The 22,003-nt window shown below is 46.6% G+C and overlaps 1 protein-coding gene and 1 long non-coding RNA gene across 4 annotated transcripts in view; one reads left to right on the forward strand and one right to left on the reverse strand.

The window, feature by feature from the left end:
• On the reverse strand, positions 1-20,550 carry LOC117198248 (uncharacterized). Its single transcript, XR_007474193.1, has 2 exons — positions 20,424-20,550; positions 1-3,078 (listed from the first exon to the last, which is right to left on the reverse strand). It is a non-coding gene; the product is annotated as an uncharacterized LOC117198248 (long non-coding RNA).
• LSR (lipolysis stimulated lipoprotein receptor) overlaps positions 20,485-22,003 on the forward strand; it is a 14,447-nt gene continuing 12,928 nt past the window's right edge. For 2 of the 3 annotated variants that reach the window (XM_033413858.2, XM_004284168.4), the window contains exon 1: positions 20,485-20,822. In XM_033413858.2, coding sequence (XP_033269749.1) covers positions 20,711-20,822 — 112 coding nt within the window. In that variant the 5' untranslated portion in view covers positions 20,485-20,710. The remainder of the gene's footprint in view (positions 20,823-22,003) is intronic. The other variant, XM_033413857.2, reaches the window with a different exon arrangement.

Here is a 22,003-nt window from a genome sequence, read left to right on the forward strand (position 1 = left end):
ATTTATTTTTGGCTGCATTGAGTCTTTGTTGCTGCGCGCGGGCTTTCTCTAGTTGCGGCGAGCGGGGGCTACTCTTCGTTGCAGTGCGTGGGCTTCTCATTGCAGTGGCTTCTCTTGTTGCGGAGATTGGGCTCTAGGCACGCGGGCTTCAGTAGTTGTGACGCACGGGCTCTAGAGCGCAGGCTTCAGTAGTTGTGACGCACGGGCTTAGTTGCTCCGTGGCATGTGGGATCTTCCTGGACCAGTGCTCGACCCCATGTCCCCTGCATTGGCAGGCGGATTCTTAACCACTGTGCCACCAGGGCAGTCCCTTCCTTCTTCTTTGTAGAGAGAGCCCTGATTTTATTTGCTTGTTTATTAGCCCTGTCCATGTGTTCAGAAAAAGTGGTCTAAGCCGGTCACAGCTCTCCAGCCTTTCTGTTAGTGATTAGTTCTGAAACGGGCTGTGACACACTGTTGGCCAAGATAATGTGAGGGGAAGTCAGCTGGGGAGTGGGTGGCGGGAGGTTTCTGGGGTAAACTTTTTTCTTTAAAAAGTAGTGCACGGGAAAGAAACTTCCCTCTTCTGCCTCGCACAGAAAGTGGGGCAATGTGAGGAGGCATTAATTGCCTTGGAATTCGATTCTTTCAGACTCTTAGTCTAAAGCAAAATCATAAGAGAGTCTATGTTTCGTTTTCCCCTCCACCCATGTGAGAGAAGAGTGGGTGGTAATAACATTCTTCTGGTTTAACAAAGAAAAAGCTCATAAATATTTCTTTTTCAGAATCTACATGCCAATTTAAGTATTATTCCCAGGACAATAAATTATTAAGTAGGACAAGAAATCAGAATTACAGACTTTGGAAAGTTAAAATTTTCTTTCATGGGATGTTCTAATCACCTCTGAAGCCCCTATAGCCTACAAAGAATATTTGTACGAGGGATTTAATGATGCTGAGGAGTGTCTGATTTTCTGAAGCTGCAAGGAAAGATACTTTTTCCACTTATCTTTCTGTAATTTTTTTTCACTGGCACTTAGAAGAGCCAACAGCCTCAAAGCCAAGGTCAAGAATTCCCGTGGTTGGTACCAAGAGCAAAATCAGAGAGGCTAAATGCTGAAAATATGGGGGAAAAGTGGGTGGAGTAGGATTTTAGCAAAAAGAAGTGTAAAGTTGTAATGTTTTGTATCTTTAGGAAATGAAGGCTGGAACAGTGGCAGCCATATTGCCACCTTGAGGGATGACACTGCCAACATGCCAGGGAATCTTAGTCCATGAGGATACCATTCAACTGAGGCACTGACCTCTGTAGAGCCTCCCTACCTTGGTGGAACTAGTTGTTTTGTCAAATAATAAAGGCTTTTATTTTTAAGGTGTTTGGAATTTGTTCTTCCCTTACTTCAGCCAATAACATCTGATGCAGAACATCCAGGATAAGTGATGCACACGAGATGGCACAGGAACTTTAACAGTATAGCTCATTCAGTGCTCAGACCACCGCCTTCAGCAGAATGGTCCTGGCTGTCAACACTGAAAGACCCTCATCCTCTCCAGTCCCAGGCACTGCTGGCATCATGGTGTTGACTATGGTCCCATATTCTGTAGAAGGGAACAGTGAATTTTTTTCAGCTCTAGCTACTAACCCACAAAATTGAATTAAGATCACTCCCAGAACATACATGTATCAACCTTGATAATTTAATGGTAAATGTATAAAAATATTAGAACCATGATTGCTTTGGGGGCTGGAAACTTTATGGGAACTTTAAAAGGGAACTTTATGGGATGATGGAAGCGTTCTTTACCTTAATAGGGGTTTGTACTGCACAGTATATGAACTAGTCAAAACTCTGCAAACATGTTTAAAATGTGTGCATGTCACTGTATGCAAATTTTACCTCACTTTTGAACTGTAAACATTGAACTCTAGTTAGTGACATGAATGCTAAAGTGTTTAAGGGTTAAGAGTACTGGTGTCCGGGGACTTCCCTGGTGGTTCAGTGTTCCACTGCAGGGGCACAGGTTCCATCTCTGGTGGGGGAACTAAGATCCCACATGCATTGTGGGCCAAAAAAAAGAGTACTGGTGTCTGCTTTCAAATACTTCATTATAACTTATTTAAAAATCCATCAAAGAAACCATATGGATTGATGAAGCAATAGAGGGAAAGACAGGTATACGATAAGGCAAATACGGAGAAATGTTAACAATTGCAGAATCTAGATGAGGCGTATATGCGTGTTATGGTAAAATGCATTTAACTTTTCAAAACTTTTTTTGAAAGTTTTCATAATTAAATATTGGGGAAAAAGTAAAAGCCTAGGCAATTAGTTCCACTGCTGTGGCAGATACCTAAAGTAACGGCGGCTCAAACCAGGCCGAATTCTGGATCTTTCTTGGTGACAGCCCAGTTGGCCCTTTTGTCCTGCTGCAGTGTCACCCACGGATGCTGTCCTCAACGGCTAATGACGGCCATGCCCACATTCCAGGTCAAGGGGGAGAAAAGTTAAGAAGAAACGGAGATCTTTGTTACTGAGAGTTAGAAAGATAACTAATAGAGAAACCAGAAATGATGAAGATGATTATAACAACAGCCAAGGCCCTGTTCTAAGGATGTCACGTGAATGACTTCATTTGCTCCTCAAGCAAACTTACGAGGTACAGTTATGATTCTCATCTACGGATGTGGAAACTGAAGCCCCGGGAGGTTGAGTGGTATCATTACATCAGAAGAGGGTGGTAGGAATCAAATCCTCATCTTCCAGGGCAGGAAGTCGACAGAGAATGGCATTGTGGGTAACACTGATCAATCAAAAGCCAGAGGCGTAAACATCTTGTTAAGAGACGTGGAAACTATGACAGAGGAGGAACAGCAGAAGCCGTGACTACCGCTCGCTCGCCTCTGGAGGGAGGAAGCGGTGGAGGGGGAAGCACCGGGGCGGGGGCGGGGTAGGGGGCGGGGACAGGGCACTGCCACAGCGGCCGTCGGGAAATGAGGCCCGGAAGCTATGATTCTCAGAATCTGGCAGCCTCCGCTCATGCGATCCCAAGTGTCTGCACCTCTCGTTCGTGTGAGCGTCCACACGCCACTGATGGTATCTGGGAAGAGGGGGTGAGAAAACGAGAGCTGATGATGGAGTTTTGGAGGTCCGCATTGGAGGCTGGACAGCTTGACAGCCGGGAAGGCCCAGCCTGGAAGCATGTGGCCAGGAGTAGTCCACGTGGGCAAACCCACAGGGCTTCGTCCGGTGTCCTGCCCAAGCTCTCCAAAGCCAGGGTTGAATAACAATGGCGTCAGCTACCACAGCAAACACTGATGAAGTGCGTGTTGGGCCAGGCACTGTTCTAAGCACTGTACACATATCAGTGCATCTGATCCTTCCAACAATAAGGATGGGGGGGGGAAACTGAGGCACGGAGCAGCACTTCCCCGCACCCCCCTGAAGAGCAATCACACTGGGGGCCACCAATGATCACTGCAGAGTAAGAATAAACCAAACGTCAGCTTCCTTCAAAGCTGGACGGTTTCTTGATTCATTTCTGGTGCCTCCTTGAGTATCAGCCACGGTGACGGGATCACGGGCTGGGGCAAGTGCTGAGAGCGTCAGCGGCAGGAGGGTGGCAAATCCTAAATGCACCAGGCGACGCAGCCTGGGGGAGCCACTTGGCATTCTAGCTGATGTGGGTGGATGACTCGCCTGATCTGTGACATGGGGCTACGAATAGCATTTATTAGAGTCCGCTGAGGCTGGTGAGTTTCTGTCTGTGGAGGGCTGAGGGCACACCTGATCTCTCTCTCTAATGCTACCTACTGTATTATGATGATTGCCTTGATAAAAGGACATAAAGAAGAAAGAGGAAAACATTTTAATCTCGAAGAGGAAGGGAGAGTGTGGGGAGGAAGGGGTGGGTGAGGAAAGAAACAAGTGTGAGGTGCTACAGTGTTTCAAAGATTCCCAGGGACAACTGAGGAAAGAGTTTTGTCCTCAGAGGACTTGTTGGCAGGGTCCCGACCAGGCAGCCAAGGCGGTTTTCTGGGTGGGTTGAGTCCTTCTAGATTCCATTCCCAGCCCTGCCACGTCCCACCTATGAAGGATGAGAGAGGCTCGGTTTCCCCAGGACCACAGGTGGTCACGAGAATATGAGAGCCCGCGTGGCCAAGTGCCCTCGCTGTCTTTGCTAAGGGACGGGTGGCCTCACCTGGATTCTGCTCCTGGGATGTTCCTACACTTACCCGGTTCTCAGTCGGCAAAATCAAAAGGCTATAAATAGTTTCTCATAAATGCATTCAATATGACTTGGCATCTTGGCCAGCCTCCCTGTCAGGGCAGTCGGTGGGCAAGGGTTGTTTTGCAGAGGTCTAACGGGTGTCAAAGTCGTGGGCTCCAGCCCCCAGCTGCCCCGTGACACCAGGTGTTGTCCCTCCCACCCCACGCCCACCTCGGGACTGCCTCACACGGCCTCTCTTGGCCACTGCCTGTTTGTCCGGACTCAGCCCTCTGGCCCAGCCTGCATTAGGTCAGTCTGTTCACACGTGGGTTCTGGGAAGGCTGTGCCAGGCGGCGGGTGGAGGGGAGAGGAGGGAGGGGCAGACCCAGCTGGTGAGCGCTGGGCTGTCCTGGGGCCTCCGTCCATCTCGCTACATCAAGTTCTCAGAGGCTGACCTCACCCCTGGCTCAGGAGTGGGACCTAAAGGCAGCAGATACAGATTCTGGATCCTACTCTCTGGATTCAAGTTTCAGTTGCCCCACACGTGACCTTAGGGTTCTCTATCTTCTTAGTGCCTCAATTTCCCCATCTGTAAAATGGAAATAATAACAGTGCCTACCCCATACGGTTGCTGGAAGGATTACATGGATATTATTATTATTATTATATTCTGATGTTCCAGTGTCGGAGTATCTGCTTGAATAGCGTTTGCTGTTATTACTACTTTCCCACCAGACTAGGTAAGTAGTTAAGAGCAAAAACTCTGGAGCCAACCTGGTTGGGTTCAGCTCCCAGCCCCACCACTTATTACCTATGTATCCTTAGACGTGGATCTTAACCTCTCTGTGCCTCAGTTCCTTCATCAGTAAAATGGGGATGATGATTATGCCCAATAGGGTGTTGTGAGGAGTGATAAGTTAATACTTGCTAAGTGCTTAGAACAGCACCTGGCACACAGCGAGTGCTCCATTGTTGCTATTGTTACAGGAGGTCTGCTCTCTTTCCATCGAGGTTGCTAAGCTGCTGTGATGTGATTCTGGAGTGGCCCTCATCTATTCTTTGGAAGCATTGCTTGAGGATTAAGGCAGCACAGAAAAAGGTGGAATAGAGAGATGAAGGAAGATAATATTGGAGTATGTCTTTGGAGCACCTGGATCTAACTGTGCCTGAAGCAGGACCTACCTGCTAGACTTCTTATTCCAAGAACCAATAAGTTCCTTCTTAGCTTAAACCACTTTGCTTGGATTTCTGTTACTTGCAGTTAAATGTGTTCTAATACAGAAAGCTATTGAAGGGCTCAAGTAACAGATAGGGAAGATATTAGAGGAGGTGGAGGAGCTAAAGAAAGGACAGAAGTGATACACCTTGAGAAGAGAAGGCTATGTGGAAGCAGTCATCCTGGGTTAGAATCCCAGCTGTGTTACTTACTGCCCTTGGTAAAGTGATTACATAATGGTTGTAATACTTCACTCCTTTATATATACATACTTACAATGTGACTTTGTCACTCTTCCCATCAGGAGATGTAGTCTATTTCCCCACCCCTTGAATCTGGGCTGACCTTGTAACTTGTTTTGGCCAATAGAACATGGTGAAAGTAATGCTGTGCTAGTTCTAAGGTTAGGCTTCAAAAAGCCTTCCAGCTCCCGCTTGCTCTCTTGGACTCTTGCCATGACCTTATGAACATGTCCGGGCTAACCTGCTGGAAGATAAGAGACTGGAGGTTCCCCAACCAAATGCCATTTATCCCCCCTGAAGCAGAGCCATCTACCCACCCAGAGCTGACCACAGATGCATGAATGAGTCCAGCCAAGACCCGAAGAACTACCCAGCTGAGCCCAGCCTATACTACCAACCTACAGACTGAAGAGAGAAATAAATAATTGTTGTATTAAGCTACTGAGTTTTGGGTGGTTTCTTATGTAGCAGTAGATAACTGATATCTTGCCCAGGGGCCTCCCCCAAACCTGACCTTCAGGTCACATGGCAAGCCAAGGCCACCCTGTCCCAGTCCCTGGTCATGTGCTAGTTCTGAGCCTGGACCTCAAGAGGCCCTGTGGCTTCTGTTCACTTTCTTGGACCCCTGCCACCACCTTGTAGACAAGCCTGGGTTGGCCTGCTGGAGAATGAGAGGCCACGTGGAGGACAGTCCAGTTTCCCCAGCTAATGGCACCTAGTCCAGCCTATAGACAGCCACCTCCCAAACATGTGAGAAAGCTCAACCAAGATCAGCAGAGCCAACCCCAGCCCACTGATGATCAGAGAAGCACGAACGATCGATCCCATCTGAGACCAGAAGTACTACCCAGTTGGTTTGTAGACTTGTAAGCAATAATGAATGCTTACTGTTTTCAATCTCTGATTTGGGGTATGTTTTGTTTTGCAGCTGTAACTGATACACGAACTTTGTATCCGTGGGCAAGTGAATTCACCTCTCTGGCCCTTGGTTTCCTCCCGTGAAAAATAGAGCTACCACTACACGCCTATCAAAATGGCCAAAATCCAGAACATTGAACCGTTATGTAAACTATGGATTTTGGGTGATTATGATGTGTCAACGTAGGTTCATCATTTGTAACAGATGGACCCCTCTGGTGGGAGATGCTGATAATGGGGGAGGCCATGCATGTGTGGGGCAGGGGTATATGGGAAATCTCTGTACTTTCCCCTCAGTTTTGCTGTGAACCTAAAACTGCTCTAAAAATTGTCTTTTCAAAATTATAATATGGAAAGGAAAAGGTAGAAGAAGATGGCTAAAGATGGAATACGGGGCATGTTGTGTCTTACACTGCACTTGGAGGTGTGGGGAAGAGGTGGCATTTCTCCTGCTAGGTGATGAAAGCTTCTCATTGGCCAGTTGGCTACACGGAGAGTGGCTGCTACTCCCTGCTCCAACCTGTGGGCTGCCCCCACCCCTACCTGCAAGGAGCTCTACCTTGTCAGAATTACCTTTTTCAACGAATGTTAGATCATGTCCCTCCACTGCTCAAAAGCCTCCCATGGCTCCCATCTCACTTCAAATAAAGTCCAAAGCCCTCACCTTGGCCCACAGGGCCCTACATGATCTGGCCCCTGGCTACCTCCTTGGTAGTCCTCCATCCACTGCAGACACCCACCCACCTAGAGCCCTTATAAATGCTACCTCTGCCTGGAATTGCTTATGGTAGGTTAAATAGTGGCCCCCCAAAGGGGGTCACTCCTGATCCCCAGAACCTGTGAATGTGTTGCCTGACATGGTGGGAGGGACTTTGCAGGTGTGACTAAGGTAAGGATCTCGAGATGGGGAGATTAATTTGGATTTTTGGGTGGGCCCAATATAATCACAAGGGTCCTTCCAAGAGGGAAGCAGGAGAGTCAGAGAGAGAGAGAGAGAGAGAGAGAGAGAGAGAGAGAGAGAGACATCTGAAAATACAGTGTTGCTGGCTTTAAGCAAAAGGATTCTCCGCTTCAAACCTCTGGAGGAATCCAGTTGCTGACACCTTGATTTTAGCCAAATAAGACCCATTTTGGACTACTGACTTTCAGAACTGTAAGATTATAAATGTGTGTTGTTTTAAGCCATTAAGTCTGTGGTAATTCATTACAGCAGCTATAGGACACTAATACACCCTTCCTCCAGATCCCTACTTGCCCAGTTTTTTGTTATTCGGGCTCATCTGAAATGTCATCTCTTCAGAGAAGCTGTCCTTGGCTACTCCAGCTAGCAAATATTTGTTGAATGAATAATCAAAAATGGAAATATACACTTGACCCCAATCAAGGTTGAAGCAAGACCTCACAAACTAACAGCCATGGGCTGAATTCAGCCTGCAGATATGTCTCATTTGGCTGGCACTGTGTTTGAAAACAGTTTTGAGCCAACATTCATAAATTGGATAGTTTCACTCAAACATCTCGATCTCTAGAATCACACGGAACTTTCAGAAGTACCGGGCCCGTCAATCTGGGGTAAGATCCCTTACATCGCAGCAGCCTCCCAAGGCCTTTTCCCGGACTTATGTTTCCTGCGTGGTTCATGGGGGCCACTGAGTTAGCAACGTTGGTGTCTCAGTTAAGGATTCCCTAAAAGCAAATATGAAAATAGAACATATCAATGAGGAGATAGAAGATCCTATAAAGAACAACCAGATGGAAATGTTAGGACTAAAATATACAATAACCAAAGTAAAAGGCTCGCTGGATGGACTGAACAGCAGAATGGCTATGACAGAGGAAGAAGCCTGTGAACTTGAAGACAGATCAGTAAATATTCTCCAACCTGAACAGCAGAAAAGATTGGAGGAAAATTAACCAAGTCTCAGGGACCTGTGAGACAACAGCAGCTCTAAATTCATGTCTTTGGAGTCCCAGGAGAGGGGAGGGAACGTGGGGCTGAAAAAATATTTGAAGAATATTTTCTCGGGAAGCAGAGGTAAGAGACAGTGAGGCGGGGCAGGGGATAAGCTGATAAAAGGTGCCCTAATGAGCTGGTTGTAGCTGTGCACACTGGGATCACTGGGGACCCTCCTAGAGAAGGTGTGGAATGTGCCTCTGAGTTGTACCGTCAAGGGCTGGGGAAGCTGGATGCCTACCCTCCCACTCCGACCCTTCGTGAATATGGATTTCTCCTGGGAGCCCTGACAGCCTGGCTACCAGCCTGCGCCACACCTGGCTCAGCAGGCTTCTCAGGGGAGTTAGGAAGTCACTGGTGCCTCCAGGAGCCATCTGTGTGACAGCTGAAGCTTCAGGGGACTTCATGGTGGACTGGGGCATATGGCTGGGTGTTACCAGTTGCCTATCACTGCATAAAACATTGTCATACGTTTAGTAGCTTAAACAGCACACATTCACGATCCCCTAGTTTCTGTGGGTCAGGAGTCCAGACGTGGCTTGGCCGAGTCCTCTACCCAGGGTTTACAAGGCTGCAGTCCAGGTGTCGGTCAGGCCGTGTTCTCATCCGGAGGCTCAACTGGAGAAGAATCTGCTTCCAGACTCATTCAAGTTGTCGGCAGAATTCATTCCCTTGCGACTGTGTGACAGAGGCTGTCACCCTCAAAGGGCGAACACTTGCATCTCCCGGAGGCTGCCCACAGCTCCCTGCCAAGAGGGTTTCCTCGACACAGCTGCCTACTTCATCGGGCCAGCAAGTCTCTCCTGCTCTAGCTGGCTGAGACAGTCTTAGGTAACGTAACCCAATAGGAGGAGCAACACCCAACACCTTCATAATATTCCACTGGTTAGAAGCAAGTCACAGGTACCATCTACACTGAAGGCGTGGGTAGTCACACAGAGGCACGGACACCAGGAGCTGGGAATCACTGGGGTCACCTTAGGGTCTGCCCTGCACAGTAGGGCACTGACAGCCTTGGTGTGGGTTGGGCGGCCTTCAGTGCTGTGCAGACAGGCCTGGGCATTGGATCCACTTCCAGCTGCTACCCGATGGGCTGCTGTGGTTACAGGGCCCTGGGGGTTTCCTGGGAGCAGGGCTGGGGGCCGCCCAGAGGCCTCCTTTCACTCTTCCATTGCTGGCCCTTTCCCAACTTCACTATGTGACCTCGGGCAGCTTGCTTGAGCCCTCTGTGCCTTGGTGTTCTCAGCTACAAAAAGAAGTTCATAGTAACCCCAGCCTCGTGGGTGGCTCTGAGGACATAACGTTTGCAAAGGGTGTGCGTTCTGACCAGGCTAGGAGATCCCCAAATGTTTGCTATTATTGTCATTATTCTCTGCTTCTGCTTCCCAATGGACCCCCTTTAGTTCTCCATGAACATTTCCCCTTTCTGCAGGAATCTTTGCATCTCTGGGCACCACATGAAGCCTTAGGTGTTTTGGCAATGGTGTCTGGGATGTGAGGGGTGAGCGCTTCCCTCTCCTCGGGGGCAGAAGTTCTGGAAGTTTCAGATCTGCCTTGTTGTTGCTTCACAATGGAATAGCAGGGCCATGAATTTTACAAGGCATTAATATTTTACGTCTGACACTTGCACCCTGCTAAACCATGTATAACATTTTTGGGAAGAGCTGGGACTGGTGATACCCACAGGTCAGCTTCCACCTGCATCTCAGGCCACATGCGTCTGTACTGCACCTTCTCTCTTGCAGATAGAGCCAACAGGGCATGGGTTTTTCCAGGGGCTCCTCGATGTAGCAGTACCCCAGGCGTTTGCGCTCACCTGGCTCCCCACAGCGGTTACAGTCCTGCCTGGGATCCCAGTGGGTGAAGATGAGCTCCTTGCCACCCAGACTCAGGGTTTCATTCTGCAGGGGCTTTTGGCCCAGGCCTTTGTGCGTAATGTGTAGGGTAGTGACATCTTGGAAATCAATCTCATACTCTACCACGAGGGCACTGTCATTGTCCTCACAGTGATAGAGGCCTGTCTGGGAGGGCTGAGGGTTGGTCAATTGGAGGCTGCCCCCAGGCAGTTTCTTTATGTTAGGCACTGAGGAGAGCAACAAGAGATCCTCCCCCAGAATGGAAGAGAAGTACCAGCGTGCCTTGAGATGGTCACACTGCAGGACAACATCATTGCCTGAGAGTAGGGCCTGCTGGCAGAGACTCTTGTAGGCACAGCTGACTGATATCTGGGCCCACGAAGTGGGGAGAGAAAGGCTAAGCAGCCACAAGGTGGCCAACATGGCCACCTACAGACTACAGAAGGAGGCTGGGAACCATTGGGGCATTGTGAAGTCACCCACAGAACTCGGCATCAGCCCTGGGCAGTGGAATGGACCTTGATCCACTGCACTTCCGGGAGTCCAATTCAGTTCATGTCATCAAATAGCTTGGTGTAGGCTGTAGAGTCAAAGACTCAAATGTCCGCAAGAGATGGGCAGGAAACACAATGAGTGAACCTATGTCAGAACGAGCGAACTAAAAAGTCAAATTATTTGCCCTCCACATACCCAATATACAATGATGGAATGGGTCAAAATGCCCAATTGGAAAGGGGAATAAGGCAAGACACGCAGAAATCACTGGTCTGTATCATTTCTAAAATCTAGTGAAAAGATACTGTAAGGACTTCCTATCTTATGGATGGGGAGGGTTCCTTAATTAGTACCAAATCAACTCCTTAAGGGTGGGGAGCTTCCCAAATCTTTGCTCGCTGTAGCTTATGTCTTCACTCTTCAGGGACTTACCCCCTTTTCCATTATCTTCCTTGGCTACATCTCAGGTGACATTGGAAGATGTGCCCTCCTTGGCACATGAGCAGTTTTCTCAGCCTGCTTTCTGTCTCCTAAAGTGTGGGACCTAAGGATTCTTATAAGTCTCCAGTTAACTCCATGTACAAACCCCTCACATCCACAGTTCTGTTCAAGATGTTCCTCATTTCTCTCTCCCCCTCGCTCTCCCTCTCTCTCATTGCAGGTACCTTAGAATCTATCAGGCATCCATGGAAAGCCATATTCTAAGCCATTTTGTCTACCTCAGACTATCTTAAGTGTTTCCTGGGAGTACCTTAATTTATTCAGAGATCTTAACAATGGTTAATAATGATTTGATTGGTGCTAATCCTTGATTTTATCCTTGACAAAATCTGAGTTCTAACTGGACTTTGACTCTCAAAGGTCTTCCTGATTTGGGGCCATCTTTGGCCAATATTCACTCCTAGTGTCCTGTGTTCCAACTGCTTCCCCTAAAGCTGCAAGTTCGTTAAGTATGTTATCTGCCTCCCAAAGTATTTCAGGCAATAATCTCCATCCTTCTGGCTTCAAATAATTTTCTTTTTCCCTTTGCTCTGTATCTAAGCCAATGCCATGTGTTGTTTTTTTTTTTTATTACAGCAGCACCCCACTCCTGATACTAATTTCTGTATCACTCAAGGTAGGCTATTTGCTATTACAATAAACTTCATCCAAATCTCAATGACTTACAATAACACAAGTTTACTTCCCATTCATGCTCCATGTCCCTTGTGGGTTGGCATTACAATCACTCAGGGATACAGGATGACTGAGCAACTGCCATCCCAAACATTTCCCGTTTTATGCCAAAGGAGGAGGAAAGCTCTGTAGGATTTCATGTCTGTAATTAAATGCTCTGGCCTTAAATGACACATGTCATTTGCTCACAAACCATTGGCCAGAAATGGTTACATGGCACTAGCAGTTCACCAACCCAACAAAGGAAATGGAATTCTAATATGTCCAGGAAACATTTAGAAAATGGCAGTCAGTAATAATTACTGCAGCTAATGTCTCCTACAAGTAGTATTCTTTTATATCATAAAGTTAAAACCATTCCCCAAATCCTCCCATGAGATCTCTCCTAAAGTTCCATTGGCCAGAATTAGGTCCCATGTTCAGATCAAAATCAATCTCTGAAAGTAAAGAAAATTTCCATGACTGGCTTAAGCCAATCAGAATTTGTTCTCCGGGACTGGGGAAGTATAACCTTTTCTGACCATAGAAGTCATTGAAGACTCCAAAAAAAATCAGGGCTTTGTATGCAGGAGAGATGTAGAAGAGAATGCTTATTTGGTATAACCAACCATGTTTGTCACAGCATCCATGGTTAGGAAATACCAGTTGTACCAGGACTGTGGTAAGCACTATGTGAGCTACACGACCTTTAGGCAAGTTGCTGAGACTTGTTAAACCTCACTTCCCCATCTGTAAAATGGGATATTAGAACTTTCCATCACAAACTATGGTGTTATTAAGCTTTCAAGAGATTACTGATGTCAAATTCTTGGAACGGTCCAGGTTTGGATTAACACAATGGTTAGTTAGTGGGAATGTGGCCAAGTGGCTTCAGTCCCAGGTTCTGGGATCAGTTTCATTTCTAGATCCACCTTTTATTAGAATAATCCATGCCCAGCAACTTCACCTTGTGCCTGGCATATCCAATTATTCCATAAATAAGTATTGTTTACTCATCTTTCAACAGGCACTAAGGATCCAGGCTAAGTCCCTGCCCTCTTGGAGCTTCCACTCTAGTGGGGGATGTATTAATTGGGATAAGTTAGGTTATGCTGTTTTAACAAAAGAATTCTGGGATCTCAGTGTCTTAACACATTTCTTTTTTCTCATCTTACATGTCTACTGTGGGTCGGTGGAGAGCTCTGCTCTACACAGTCCCTTCTAATACCATGGCCAGTGGAGGCTGCACCACCTGCAGCATCATTAGCTGCTATGGAATAAGGAAGGATAGTCAAATGCTTTGACCTGGGAGGGATCTACATTACTTTTGTTTGCAGGCCATTAACCCTGCCAACACCTTGATCTTGGACTCCCAGCCTCCAGAACTGTGAAGAAACAAATTTCCGTTGTTTAAGTCATCCAGTCATTTGTTATGGCTGCATTTATTATGGCAGCCCTAGCAAACTAATACAGTGACTATTTTAAATGGGATGGAGAGAGAAGGGCTCTCTAAAAAAAGTGACATTTGAGCAGACTACATAAGATGAGCCAGAGGAAGCAAAGTCTGGACTAAGCACACAGCACATGCAAAGGCCTTGAGATGGGTACACATTTGGCAGGTGCCAGTGCACTTCAGCCAAAGACTAGGAACACACTTGTGGTTCAACAAAGTTGGATTTGTTGACTAACTGCAGTGAGGGAAGGTGCACACCATAAGAATGGTACAACATTTCAGTAAGAAAGTGTGAGAACAGATTTACAGAATTTGGGCTTGTCTTATGTGATTTGGGGATGAGTTCAAGGAAGTGGAGATTTTCTCTGAATGGGGTGCTGTCAGGAAGTGAGAGTAATTCTATCTTATCTGGAAGGTGAGAAGAATGGGAGAGGGAGATGTTTAGTCTTTTGTGGCTTGGACAGTGTTTCTGTTTGTCTGTGTTCAGACGTGATTATGGAGTGGTCTTGTTTTTGTCTTGGTTCATCACAGTCACAGAGAGACTTTGTGTGATGTTGGCGTTCTATGAAATTGTTTATGTTCAGTGACCTAGCTGTGAACTCTAGGCTGGCTCCTAGAAATACCAATACCCCGTTATTTGTGTCAGGTCAGCTCCCAGATACCAAGGGCTGTTTTTCTTTCTCACATATTTTATGGAACTGCAATGAAGCCTCTTCCTGAAATGAAGGTCTGGTCTAATGGCTTTCTCTCTGTGAACCTCAGTTTCCTCATTTTCAAAATAGGGATTTCAATGGTACTGGCTGCACAGCGCTCTTATGAGGATTGGTTGAGATGCTGTATATAAAGTGCTCAGGTGGTGTTATTATTGAGGGATGGGCAATAAGGACCTTGTCCTCCAAATATCAGCGTTCTGTGTTCTGATTGCAGATTACGGCTTCTGATCACAGATGTACAGACACAGAAGCAGGTCATTATTTTTTCAACCCCCACTGGCTAAAGTGGCTTCCCAGAGATTTAAAGGGACAGTTGGGTTTTCTCCCCTTCCCCCCCTATTGGGAGCAAGACATTTAGGGATTAGGACTTTCAAAAACAACTGATACACACACAATATGAGGGGATTTAGAAAGTCATTGCACAAACCCAGAGAAAGATGTGAGCTCAGAAAAGATCTGAGATGACCTTAAGCTTTCACCTCAAGCTGATCCCCAGCACAGACATAGTCTACAACAATAACAACCCCCAACACACCCTGGGAAGGGGGAAAATATGATTTCTAGAGTTACCACTTATAAGATTTAAATGTCCATTTTCAACAGAAAATCACAAGGCATAAAGAAACAGGAAAGTAACCCATTCAAAGGAAAACAAACAAACATCCCTGAGGAAGCCCAGGCGGCCGACACACTAGACAAAGATGTAAACTGTCATAAAATGCTCAAAAAGCTAACAAAGACATGGGAAAATACAGCAAAATGATGTATGAACAAAATAAGAATATGAATAAAGAGGTAAAAAATATAAAAAGAAACCAACAAGATATTCTGGAGCTGAAAAATACAATTACTAAAATGAAAAAATTCACTACAGGAGTTCAAAAGCAGATGTGAACAGGCAGAAGACGCAATCAATGAACATGAACGCAGGACAATTGAAATTACTGAGTCTGAGGAGCAGAAAGAAAAAAAGGTTGAGAAAAAGTGAGCAGAACCTAAGGGACCTGTGGAACACCATAAAGTGGAACCACATACATATTGTGAGAGTCCCAGAGGGTGATGAGAGAGAGAAAGCCACAGAAAGAACTACATTTGAAGAAATAATGGCTGAAAACCTCCCAAATTTGATGAAAGACACAAATCTACAAATCCAAGAAGCTTACCAAACTCTAATAGGATAAACACAAAAAGATCCACACCAAGACACATTATAATGAAACTGCTGAAAGCCAAAGACAAAAAGACAATCTTGGGGCTTCCCTGGTGGCGCAGTGGTTGAGAGTCCGCCTGCCAATGCAGGGGATGCAGGTTCATGCTCCGGTCTGGGAAGATCCCACATGCTGCAGAGCGGCTAGGCCCGTGAGCCATGGCTGCTGAGCCTGCACGTCCGGAGCCTGTGCTCCGCAACAGGAGAGGCCACAACAGTGAGAGGCCCGCATACCGCAAAAAAAAAAAAAAAAAAAAAAAGACAATTTTGAAAGCAGCAAGATAGAGGCGACCTGTCACATAAAGGGATCCTTATTAAGAGTATCAGCTGATTTCTCATCAGAAAACTTGGAAGCCAGAAGGCAATGGGTTGAATTATTCAAAGTGCTAAAAGAAAAAAATTTTCAACCAGGAATTCCATAACTGGCAAAATTGCCCTTCAACAATGAGGGAGAAATGAAAACACATCCAAATAAGCAAAAGCTTAGGGAGTTTGTTACCATTAGACCTACCCTGCAAGAAATGCAAAAGAGAGTCCTTTAGGTTGAAATGAAAGGATGCTGCACAGTAACTTGAAACTGTATGAAGAAATAAAAATCTCCAGTAAAGATAAATACATGGGCAATTATAAAAGCTAGTATTATTGTACTAAAATTCAATTTTAATTTTCTACATGACTTAAAAGAAAAGACATAAAAATAATTATTAACCTTTGTTACTGGAAAAACAATGTATAAAGGTGTAATTTGTGACCTCAATAATAAAAAGGAGGTGATGGAGAGGTATAGGAGCAGCGTTTTTACATGCTATTAAAGTTAATCAGGTATAGGGCTTCCCTGGTGGCACAGTGGTTAAGAATCCGCCTGTCAATGCAGGTGACACAGGTTTGAGCCCTGGTCCAGGAAGATCCCACATGCCATGGAGCAACTAAGCCGATGCACCACAACTACTGAGCCTGCATTCTAGAGCCCACAAGCCACAACTACTGAGTCTGTGTGCCACAACTACTGAAGTCCACGCATCTAGAGCCGGTGCTTGGCAACAAGAGAAGCCACTGCAATGAGAAGCCTGCGCACTGCAACGAAGAGTGGTCCCCACTCACCGCAACTACAGAAAGCCTGCAGCAGCAACAAAGACCCAATGCAGCCAAAAATAAATAAATAATTAAAAAATTATGTTAACCAGGTATAAATTCATATTGAAGTGTTATAGCTTCATGTAATCCCCACGGTAACCACAAAGGAAATAGCCATAAAATATACGCAATAGGAAATGAGAAGGGAATCAAAATATTTCACTACAAAAACATTAACTAAACAAAACAAGGGAGTAATGGGGAAAATGAGGGGCAAAAAAGCTATAAGGCATATAGAAAACAAATAGCAAAATGGCAGAAGTCATGACCAAGGGAGATTTATGCATGAATGGTGATTCAACATAAGGAAATCAACCAATGTAATACATCATGTTGATAGAATGAAGGAGGAAAATCATGTGATCATCTCAACTGATACAGAAAAGGCATTTGACAAAATCCAACACTCTTTCATGACAAAAACTCCTGGAAACTAAGAAGAGAGGGGAAATTCCTCAACATGATAAAGGGTATTATAAAAAAACAAAACAAAACAAACCCCAATTCTAATATCATTCTCAATGGTTAAAGATTGAATGCTCTCCTCCTCCACGAAAAAGACAAAGATGTCTACTTTCACCACTGCTATTCAACTTTGTACTGGAAGTCCTACCCACAGCAATCAAACAAGAAAAAGAAGTAAAAGGCACCCAAATTGGAAAGGAAGGGGTAAAACTATGCCTAATCTCAGATGACATGATCCTACATATAGGAAATCAAAAAGAATCCACTAATAAGCAAACTCAGCAAAGTTGCAGGGTACAAGATTAACACTGAAAAATCCATTGTGTTGCTATACACCAACATTGAACAATACCAAGAGGAAATTAAGAGAACAATTTCATTTTACAATCACATCCAAAAGAATTAAATACTTAGGAAGAAACCTAACCAAGTAGGTGAAAGACTTGTATGCTGAAGCTACAAAAGATTGCTAACAAAAATTAAAGAATATCTAAATAAATGGAAAGACATTCTGTGTTCATGAATAGAAAGACTTAAAATTGTTATGATGTCAATACCACCCAAGCAATCTGCAGATTCAACACAGTGCCTACCAAACTTCCAACAGCCTTTTTCAAAGAAATGGAAGCAAATCTTTCATATAGAATTGCACTGGGCCCTGCACAGCCAAAACAATCTTGAAAAAGAAGAATAAAGTTGAAGGACTCACACTTCCCAACTTCAAATTTACTACAAAGCTACAGTAATTAAAACAGTATGGTACTGGCATAAGGGTACATATAGACCAATGTAATAGAATAGAAAACCCAGAAATAAACCCTTACATATACAGTCAATTGATTTTTGACAAGGGTGTCAAGATCAATTAGTGGGTAAAGGACAGTCTTTTCAACAGATGGTGATGGAAAAACTGGACAACCACATACAAAAGAATTAAGGTGGACCCTTACCTTATACCATATACAAAAAATATCTCAAAATTGATCAAAGACCTAACTTAAGAGCTAAAACTATTAAGGTCTTAGAAGAAAGCACTGGAGAAAATCTTTATGACCCTGGATATGGCAACATTTTCATAGATATGACACCAAAAGCACAGGCAACAAAAGAAAAAATAGATAAACTGAGCTTCATCAAATTAAGAATTTTCGTGAATCAAAGGACACTATCAAGAAAGTGAAAAAACAATCGACAGGACAGGAAAAAATATTTGCAAATTATATATCTGACAAGGGATTAATATTCAGAATATAAAAAGAACTACAATTCAACAGCAGAGAACAAAACAACGCAATTCAAAAATGGGCAAACGTTTGAAAAGACATTTCTCCAAAGAAGATACACAAATGGTCAAGAAGTAGATGAAAAGATGCTCAATATCATTAGTCATTAGGGAAATGCAAATCAAAACCCTGATGAGATGCCACTTCACACCAACTAGGATGGCTATAATCAAGAAAACAGAAAAAAATAAGTGTTGGTGAGGTGTGAACCCTTGTGCATTGCTGGTGGGAATACAAAAGGTGCATCGATATGGAAAACAATTTGGCAATTCCTCAAGTTTAAAACTAGAACTACAATATGACCTAGTAATTCCTCTCCTAGGTATATATCCAAAAGGATTGAAAACAAGTATCTGTACACCAATGTTCACAGCAGAGTTATTTACAATAACTAAAAGGTGGAAACAACTCAAGGATCTAACAGATAAATGGATACACATAATGTGGTATATACAGAAAATGAAATACTATTTCAGCCATAAAAAGGACAGAAATTTTGATTGCTATATATGCTACAATGTGGATGGACCTTGAAAACATGTGTAGTGAAATAAGCCAGACACAGAAGACAAATGTCATATGATTCCACTTAAATGAGGTACCTAGAATAGGCAATTTGATAGAGAAAGAAAGTAGAAAAGAGGTTACCAGGTGCGGGGGCAGGTGGGAATGGGGAATTATTGTTTAATGAGTAGAGTCTATACTGGGGATGATGAAAAAGATTAGATAGTGGTGATGAGTACACAACCATGTGAATGTAATTACTGCCGCTGAATTGTATACTTGCAAATGGTTAAAATGATTACTATTATGGTATGTATACTTTACCACAACAAAAAAGTGTGTGTGCGGGGGGGGGGGGGGAGGGGGGAGGGGGCGGGGGGGGGGAATGTGACCTGGTTGAAATTTTATAAAAAGTGGTCAGGGAAGGTGTCACTGCAAAGATGACCTTTAAGTAAAGCCCTAAAGGAGGGGAGGATCAGGTGGCCATCTGAGGGACGGGTGTTCCCGCAGACGAAGTAGTGAGGGCAAGAGGCCTGAAGTGAGAGGGTGAGAGGCACATTCCCAAACGCTGAGTTGGCCAGTTGAGTAAGCCAGGGGGAGAGTGGTGACGTCAGAGAGGGCTCAGGCCACTTCCCAGTATTTTGATTTCTGCTGGGAGGGGGAGACACGGGAAGGTTTTGAGCAGAGGGGCATGATCCAACTTGGGTTTTAACAGGATGCGGTCGAACAAAACATCCCTGGGTACGTAACCCGCCAGCCAGTAACCAGTTTGCGACCTCCGGGGGGACTCCTCAGAAGCTCCCAGAGTTCCCCAGGATGCACTTCCCCTAGCCGCCATCGGAGGACAGCAGAGCCGCGTAGAGCGCCTCGCGTTCCGGGTGCCTGGCCTCGCCCCACCCCGCCCTCGACGCAGGTGGCCCCGCTCCCTACGAATCCTTAAGCGGAAACCGTCCCTAGTCCTGCGCCTCCGCTCGGCCCCTTTAAGAGCCATAGTTTCCGGAGGCCAGACCTGGGGCGATGAACGCCCGGGGGCCAAACCAAAAGTTAGGAATTGTGGGGGGCGGGGAGGCGGAGAAAACTTCCAAAGTAGAATTACAACTTTTCCTGGGCCCCACTCCCCTCGGGCATCCCTAAGGAGGCACACTTGCTTTCCGAAAACTTCGCTTGGTTCTTTATATCGCCTAAGTGTAAAGCGCGCGAGGACCGCATCGCCTCAGTCCAGCCGAACGCGAGGACCCCGAGGTCTACCGGAAAAATCAGGCGCTAAAAGCAAGCCTCTTCCAGCCCAAGGCACGCTTAGACTCGCCCCTCCCCGCAGGGTGTACCTAGGCGGGTCCATCGCCAGGTGGGGAGAGGGGTGTGGGCGGAGAGGGAACAGGTGCGCGGCGGCGCCCGCCTCCCTCAACAGGTGAATCACTCCAGTTGAGTCTCGATTCTCGGTGATTCACACCCCGCGCGGCATGACCTGAGCAGAAGGGGGCCGGACGGGATCCCTAGTCTGCAGGCGCCCTCCCGGCAGGCTGGTCACTTGGTTCCGACCCTCGGGGGCCGGAACGCACCTGGGTCAGCCCACTTCCGGGGAGGGAGGTGGAGGAGCCCCTCCCCGCCGCCCACCCCTTAGCCCTGCCCTGTGTTCTCACCCTGTGTACCTGGGCCGATCCATTCCCCAGAGCCACCGGGGGTGGAGTGGCTCGGAGATCCACAGCGGGTCAAGCAAGTTTCTCCCCGAAAGCTGGAAGCATGCTCTTCGTCCACGATATGTCCTCTAGTTAAAATCCTAGAACAGGGTGGGCTTGGAATAGGAACAAGGAACGGAAGGAGGAAGGGGAGGAGCAGGCACCCCTCCCAGTCTTGGTGCGCGCCGCACCCCCTACCCTCCGGGTACCTGGGAGGGGACGCTCGGGCCCAACTCGCCCAGACCGGCGAGATGGCGCCTTTGGCCCGCCGGCTCTTCTGGGGGCGGCTGGGCTCCTGCCCGGCCACCCCGGGCTGGGGTACTGTCGTCTTCGTGTGGCTCTTTCTCAGCACCTTGTGCACAGGTACGGAGAGCGGGGTCCCTGGTGCCGCGGAACGGCGGGAGGGCACTGTAGAAGGGCGATGGATGGAGTTCTCCACTGCCCAGGAGGCAGGAGAACTGGGGGGGGGGGGGGAGCGCAGAGACTAAGACCTCCTGATCCCCAAGTCTCCGGAGATCCCTTGTGTGCCAGAGAGGAATTCTCTATTCGTGCCTGAGAGCGCTCCCCCGCCCTTGTTCAGAGATAGCAGGAAGTGAAACTCCCGGGACAGCGAATCCGGGAGCGGCAAGGAGAATGGGACCCTTTGTGGGGTAGGGGTGAAGGACCACCGATCACTGGGAAAGGCCGGGATGAGGACTCGGTAGCCCGCCGAGATTTCTAAGTCTTGGGGTAACGGGGAGAAGGCACTTGAGCGTTGGAGTAGAAGATTCCTAGGGGGAGAGATCAAGAAACAGCGCCCAGGCATTGGGTGGGTGCGGTATTGGAAACTCCCCACCCCCCAACCCAACCATGTCCGAAGTATCTGTGCGTAAGAGTCTGGTGGAAGGGACTCAAGGACTTGTTTGGAAACCATCTTCTGCTGGATCTGATGTTTGTTTGGGTGGGGGTATCAGAGGTACTTTACTTTTCAGCAGGCACTTTGGGCGTGTTCATTTGAGATGGTTTTGGGTGGGCTGAGGTGGGAGGCTGGTGGAGACATTACAGGGGGGCTTTAACCATTGTATGCAAAGCAGTCCAAACAACTCCAAAATCCCCCCCTCCAGATTCACAGAACCCGGAGTAACTTGGAACACTTGGTGGTTGTTTTTGAAGGGGGGCCTTGAGCACTGTGGGCTTTGTGGGGGGCCATTTGGGCTTGCCTGCACGGGCCACAGAGAGGCCCTTTCCATGACAGAATGGGCAAGGGAAGAGGGGGCAAGGGCGGTCCCGAGGTCACACTCTGGGAAGAGGGGTGGACAGGATGTTCCAAGAAATCTGGCCAATGTGACCTTGCACCGGCCGCTTCAGCCCCCTGGGTCTGTAAAATGGGCATGATTATCGGAGCTATCTCACCGGTCTTGGGGATTAAGGAACAATGTGTGCCAGGCGCTTTGCAAAACCGTACATTTGTAAATGTCAAGCTGGTGACAAGTAATGTTGCTCCTTCCTGCTGAAGCACCTCCTTGAGCTCACAGCGGTCCCTCTGCTGACTCTCCTTGCCCTCA

This window comes from Orcinus orca, chromosome 20, assembly GCF_937001465.1.
Source record: "Orcinus orca chromosome 20, mOrcOrc1.1, whole genome shotgun sequence".
Taxonomy (NCBI): domain Eukaryota; kingdom Metazoa; phylum Chordata; class Mammalia; order Artiodactyla; family Delphinidae; genus Orcinus; species Orcinus orca.